Raw genomic sequence first — 6,761 nt, 5'->3', positions numbered from 1 at the left:
AAAATGGTTTAACTTGGGAGAGAAATTCTAGTTGAAAATAAGAGGCATCTGTCAAAACAATTCTGTGCTTTTAATTTTTTTCACTTTTGCTAAGTAATAAATATATAATTATGACTCAGACAAAAAGTCTGATTTTAATCTTAGATAAAATTGCGACTCTGAAATATTTCCGCAATTTTTAAACGTTAACTTTGACATTTGCTCAACATTTTTTGAGTCTAAAATCGACTCAAATTTAGGGCAACGAAAATAACACATTTTCCAAGACTCAATGACATTTACACATTTACAGTCTTAAGGTGAACTCAGCCAAAAGGGAAAAACAGCAAGTGTTTCTTCCCCACACTTTTGTAAACTGCGTCACAAATCCAAGCCAGTAGACTCTGGGGAGAGTTCTAGAACCTTTTTCAGGGGTAGAATATCCTACTGACAACTTCCTACTCACACTTATTTCTTTGCATTTCTTGCTCTGGGCGGGGGGTGGGGAGGGGGAGGCTCTTGCTTTGATTTGCATACGGCATGATAAACAAAAGAAACAGATCGTCTCACATACAAAAGGCCAGATTCGAGCTGGTCAGTGGTCAAGAAAGGATCCGGTGTGGGGGTCCTGCTCGATAGAACGGAGATCTGCGGAGTTCAAACAGTACAAATAAGGAGCAAGGCTACTCAGGGCCATCCCACTCCAAGAAATTGATGACACAGCTTTTCCCTTGTGCCAGCTACTTCAGACCTAACATTTGAACAGAGTGCATGCAACACAGACCGGAGAGGGCAGGGAAAAGTCAAATGAGAAGCAAAAGCAAAATCCAACAACAACAACAACAAAAAAAAACCCCCAAAACAAAAAACTGGAAAGCCCGTCAAAAAGCGACTCCACCGCCTCTATGGATCAAAACGCAACAGGTTCCGAAGTGCAAAGCGAACATCAAATGCTGGCACATTTACAACAGCCCTCTTTAAAGTTGGCTGCAGCTGGCGCGCTCGGCCACTCGAGCCCGGACTGGCATCTTCGCCTCTGCCTGACACCTATATACATCTATGTACAAACAAACCCGACCCCCGAGTCGCGGGAGGGCGCACGGGGAGGCCGCGGGACTCGTATCTATACATATATACACGTGTGCACACAAGTCCTCGCGAGTGGGCCCCGCGGGGTCATAGCGCTGCGGCGTAGGCCGCAGGATAGGGGTCCAGCTGAGGCTTGCCCATGCCGGGCAGCAGGATGTAGGCGAGCGGCGGCTGCAGCCCCGGGCTGGGCCAGGCGCTGCAGTTGCACGGGATCATATAGCCCGGGTTGCCCGGGCTGGGGTGCGAGTGCGTGTGCCCCCCGGCGGCTGCCGCCGCTGCTGCAGCCGCCGCCGCCGCGCCGTGAAAGGCGCCAGCGCCGGCCGTGGGGTAGCCCAGCGACGACGCGTACGGCAGGCCGGACGACGACGACGAGATCTCTGCCATCTTGGAGCCCAGGTCAAGAAGAGAGTAGGGGCTGCCCGCAGCGGCGGCGGCAGCGGCGGCGGCGGCGGCGGCGGCCGACTGCGGAAAGAAGACGCGCGCGGCGGCCGCAGCGGCCGCGGCCGCCGCCTTCTCCGGATTCGCGAGCAGCGACTCGGGTACCAGGCCGCCTCCCGCGCCCGCGTGCAGCCCAGCTCCCGCCTTGAGCGCCGGGTGCTCGGGGTCCGCCACGCCGCCCAGGCCGTAGGGCACCGGGAAGGCGAACTTGTCCTTCTTGAGCAGCGTCTTGGGCTTGCGCCGCGGCCGGTACTTATAGTCGGGATGCTCCTTCATGTGCATGGCCCGCAGGCGCTTGGCCTCGTCGATGAACGGCCTCTTCTCCGACTCGGTGAGCAGCTTCCATTCGGCGCCCAGGCGCTTGCTGATCTCCGAGTTGTGCATCTTGGGGTTCTCTTGGGCCATCTTGCGCCGCTGCGCCCGCGACCACACCATGAAGGCGTTCATGGGCCGCTTGACGTGGTCCACCGGCTTCGACATGCTGTCGCCGTGCCGCGGCTGCAACCCGCCGCCGCCTCCCGGGCCTTCGCCCTCGGCCCGGAGGAAATCAATGTTGGCTGCCCGCGGGGACCCGCTCGGCCGGCGGGCGAGCGTCCCGGAGTCGCTCCCGCGCGGGAAGAGGGGACCGCAGGACCAGCCCAGGATCGCGGCGCTGCGCCCCTGGCCGCCTTGGTCTCCCCGGCCGAGAGCTCGAGAAAATCTTGAGACCCCCGAACTTCTCTGCGGCGTCCCCAGTCCGCGGTGGCGCTTTGCCCTCTGCTTTCTTTTTGTCCTTCTGTCCGGTGGCGTTTGCTCGCCAACTCCCGGCAGGTGGCCACTACCGGGCACCGCTCTCCCCCTTCTCGGTCTGCTGTGCTTTAAAAGCCAAGCAGCGGGGAAAGTTGCGCGGCGGAGGATCCAGCAAGTTGAGAAGAGTAGCCGGCCGCTGCGCGCTGCCAAGTGCCAAAGGGGACTCTCGGTGGCTGGAGTGTTTGGGTTCTCCTCGGTGACTTTCTCGTTTGACAGCCCAAGCAGATGGGAGTGGGGGAGGGGGTGGCCCTGGAGGAGGAAGAGGAGGGGGAAGCGGAGGAGGGTCCGGGCGTTCCAAGGGCCAGCAGAGCACCGTGATGGATGGAAACACAAGTCCAGCACCGTCCGGTCTTCTGGATTGGGATCAGGGTGCACTGATGGAATCCCCAAAGGTTCAGGAGATGGGGGGGCAATGTTCCCCCCCAACACCTGCCTCTCGAGCCTTCCTCTTCGGCCTTCGCGCAGAAGGGATGAGGAAGGAGGTTGGATGAGGCTTTGCGCTAGCCTGTCGCCGGGTCTCAGAGGAGACTCTCCCGGCTCTCCGAGTCACCGGGTCCTGAGGTCCCCGGGGCCATGCTGGCTCCCTTCGCTCCCAGCCTCTCCAGGCGCACCGGCAGACCGGACTCCCGGACGGTGCTGCGCGGTGGGCCTGGCCTCGGATCGCGTCTCCTCCAGGCTCCTGTCGCCGCCGCCCGACAATTGCAACTAACTTCTCGCAAGTTTTCGCGCGGGCTCAGCCGCGCCCCTCTCGGCCAGCGAGCTGGGAAGCTGTGCCCCGGTGTGCGCCGCGCTCGGGAGATTTTTCTCTCCGGGGTTCTCCCGGCGCCGTGAGCTGATGGGCGTCGGGCGCCAGGTGCTGGAGGAGGGGGGATTAAAGAAAACGCGCCATCACCTCGGATCGCAGGTCTGCGCTGAGGCCGCTCCGGTTCTCCTCACTGTCGTAGCGCCGGGGGCCCCTTTCGGGCCCAAGCCACCGCTCAGGCGCTAGGTAGGCGGCGGGAGTCCTCCGCACCGGCTCAGGTGAGTGTCGCCACCTGCGTATGTACGCGGTCGGAGCCGGCGCTGGGTGTGCATGTCCAGAGCGACTTAGAGTGTGTATATCTTGGGGCCTCGGGAGGAGGAGGAGCCCGGGACTCCAGGAGGGAGGAGGGACCAGCGGAGCCTCCTCCCGCTCCCTCCTCCCGGACCTGATATTAACAGGATCGCCCCCCCCACGCCCTTCGCCCCCTCCCAATACTCCTCCTCCCACTCCTTTTCTCTTTGAGAGCAGGTTTAGGCGAGTGGAGAGTCCGCCGCGCGCCGCGGAGTCTGCGCACTGTTGGGCGTTTGGCAACCTCTTGGTGTCACCGGCCGCCCGGGTTCGGCCCTACGCTGCTTGCCTTAGTTGCGGCTCCCGCTGCCTCTTCCCGGAGGAGAAAGGTGATAGACCCGGGGAGCGGAGAGTTTCGGGAACTACCGCGCAAGAGGGTTAAGCCTGGGGAGAGGGCGGGCACATCTCTGAAAATGTTTGAGACTTCCCAATGGCAAGAAAGTGCTCATTTTTCCTTGGAGGGCCAGATGTTACTTCAGCAAACGCTTCCCGCATTTTCTTGCCTGGTGATGGGCTCACTCAGAGGTAGTGGAGTGAAAAATAGCTTAGGACCTACAGGGCGATTTTGGCCAGCCTTAGGAAATGGAGAGAGCCTAGGCTGAGTATGTATCCTTGACTGAATACCGAGTTCTTCAGCAGTTCTGTCCTGTTTTATCTCTTTTTTTGCTTTCCTTTAATCCTGGTCGTCAGAGCCATCTCTATGTTGATCTCTTTAAGATTTTCAATATTTCACTTTACGGCACCGATTGAGAGGTGCCCAAAATCAGAAGTATAAGCAATTTATCTATAAACAAAGGAAAAACATGCTCCATACTAGACTACTTTCATGCTGTTGAGCGCAATTTTCTTGCTTGGTTATTATGGCAATTTTTTTAAAAAAATACTTGAAGCTCTTTTAAAAAAAAGAAATCAAACAGTATATTTTTGTTTGCATTTTTTTTTTCACGTCTTGATCTGTCTGGGATTTATTTTTTATCCTCAAGGTAGCTTGCCTTCTTCCTTTGGCAGTTTGAATTTGACCTGGCCATGTGGTACGTGCAAGTAAGAAACTTCTATTACGGTTAGCTTTGTGTGTGTTCTTGCAGTTTATGCTCAGTCTTTACACTTACCCAAGACCACAAAGCATTGATTGCAGTTATGACATTGACAGTAATTGTTTTATGCCATCCTATTTATTTAAAAGTTAGTTTTGAAGTTTTTGTTTGTTGGTTTTTTTCTCTTAAATTGCAGAATAGCGATTGCTTTTTAAAATGTTGGTTGTGAAAGAAGACATGTTAGACAGCAGTGGTATGCAAGCGAGTTTCTGTTTTTCTTAAACTGTCATGTTTGTAGATGCTTATATTATAGTGGTTTTGCCCTTCTGTTGCTAAAACAATTGAACTGATTTCTCCAGAACCGCAGTCCTTAAACAGGCTCTGTAAAGACACTTTGTCATTCACAGACTCTGGGTGGTACAATGTTAAGACATAAGCAGGTGTAATTATATAGATGAGGATATTAAATATACTGTTTCTTGATGATATGATATAAAATTATCATCTCTGAGCTTTTAACCTACTAACTGGTATAATAGGTTTGAGACAAAAATATTATGCACTGTCACACAAAGAACATATATGTGGGGACACAAAGTATGAAAACTGTTCTTCACTAACCCTTCTGAATAAAGTTGAGTCTAATCATGTAAATGAACGTCACATAAAAAAAAGATTGAAATAAATATTGAAGAAATTAATCTAATATTGTTAAATGATTTTGTGCTCTTCAAACTTGTCTTAAAATCTGTAATAAATTATAATTTCATTGAAATGTTTGTGTATGTGATTGAAAGGTTTGCTTATATATACTATACACTATAAAAATCAAATACATAAAAGTTCCTTGGTAGTTTTTCCAGTCTAAACTTTGCAATATTACCTGTTTAGGGAATGAACCAAATTTGAAAGTATTCGAGCCCAAGACTGTTGAACTGAAGAAAACAAAGGTGTTATGAAAAGAAAATGACTATGTGTGCTTCATATAGTTACCAAATAAAGTCTCACACACTGCAAAATAGGAGAGATTTGGTTTTCAGCTTTGGATTTTGGAGAAGCAATATTCTTACCTGAGCCCGTCACATCCAAGGAGAAAATCCCCCCAAAACTGAGTTGAAGGGAAGCAGCCTTATTTCTTTGTTACTCATTAGGCTTCAGACTTCTGGCCTGAATCTGTTTGAGCTTTTACAAAGTAAAATATTAAGCTATTTTTATACATATGTACCAAAATGTAAATTCACTTTTAATTTCCTCCTCTGTTATGCTCCTATTGGCAGAGTGGTATATTCCTAAATATTTATGGTACAGTTTTGTCTGAAAGATGAAAAATACTAATCTATAAGAAATGGAATGGTTGGCGTGAGGGAGTGGCAGAGGACAAAGAAACTGAAGAGAATAGTAGGTGTGATTGGGTCTTGTCTTGCCAACTTTTGGTAAGCACTTAGAGAAGAGGCTAATTTGGTCAGTGGAATCTGGGAGTTCCTGTATTTTCCTTAGGAACACAGTGATACCTGAACTCAAAAACTTATTTAATAAGAAACAGACACACTCTTGTAGAAAAAGTTGTAGGTATATGAAAATTCAACTTCCTTTCCTTCCCTCCTTAGATCCTCCTCAGTAAATGGTCTCCTCTCTAATTCTAAAACTTTCACTAGGAGGCAGCAATGAGGCTGTTAGGGAATAGAAGACTACCTGGCAACACCAGACCAACTTTCTTTTTCCTTCCTAAAAGACAGGAGAATGCTTGGGTCCCAATGTGAACTGAGACATTTTTCTCCATCTTTCCAGGCCGCTTCCTCCTCCCACACCCCCACACCCTCCACCTCTGAATTTTCACCCACATATTTCACTGTTGAAGTTTTTAGAGTCATGGAGGTGATAGATTACAACAGAGGAAGGACAGGAATGGTGACCAGGAGGAAGCAACAGGCAGCAAAGGTGATGCCTTCAATGAGCAGAGGCCAAGTCTTCCACTGGGACCTGGAGCAACAAGAGCCTGCAACTATAGTGAAAGAACTTTGGGGCCCTGTTCTTAAGTGAGCACAACGGAAGGATCCATGAACTTTCATATCTGCACCCAGACGCACTGCAGCCTCTTCAATCTGTTAGAAAGGAAATAAGCGGATGGCAGCAGACAGCATGTTAGTCTTTTATCATACCTCTCCCATACTCCTGTTCTGTTAGCTCCATAAAGGGAAAAACTCCAAAGTCCAAGCAAATCCCAAGAGACAAGAAGAGCAGCTGAGGTCAATAGCTGGAGAAGTGGCCTTTTCTTAGTTACTGTTAAATGTTCATCACTGAGATTTCTGTTGTTTGACTTTCATCGTGCTTGGAAACTTGGG

At 50.7% G+C, this 6,761-nt stretch overlaps 1 protein-coding gene across 2 annotated transcripts; it reads right to left on the bottom strand.

Moving 5' to 3' along the window:
- Nucleotides 1–206: 206 nt before the first annotated feature.
- Nucleotides 207–2,836, bottom strand: Sox21 (SRY-box transcription factor 21). Of its 2 annotated transcripts, XM_008826997.2 has the most exons (2): nt 1,550–2,836; nt 207–1,483 (listed from the first exon to the last, which is right to left on the bottom strand). In XM_008826997.2, exons 1-2 carry the CDS (start codon nt 1,984–1,986, stop codon nt 1,156–1,158), a joined length of 765 nt encoding a protein of 254 aa, XP_008825219.1. In that variant the 5' UTR covers nt 1,987–2,836; the 3' UTR covers nt 207–1,155. The 2 variants fall into 2 exon arrangements, with proteins under 2 accessions (XP_008825219.1, XP_017652066.1); XM_017796577.1 differs by having other exon boundaries at nt 207–2,836.
- Nucleotides 2,837–6,761: the final 3,925 nt, after the last annotated feature.

Source organism: Nannospalax galili, unplaced genomic scaffold (assembly GCF_000622305.1).
Source record: "Nannospalax galili isolate Female #2095 unplaced genomic scaffold, S.galili_v1.0 scaffold272, whole genome shotgun sequence".
NCBI lineage: Eukaryota > Metazoa > Chordata > Mammalia > Rodentia > Spalacidae > Nannospalax > Nannospalax galili.
Note: the sequence above shows the minus strand (reverse complement) of the source record. Positions and strands in the feature narration are given on the sequence as shown.

Excerpts from the sequence above, each read along its gene's own strand:
- Sox21 (XM_017796577.1), bottom strand. The coding sequence starts at position 1,986 with ATGTCGAAGCCGGTGGACCACGTCAAGCGGCCCATGAACGCCTTCATG.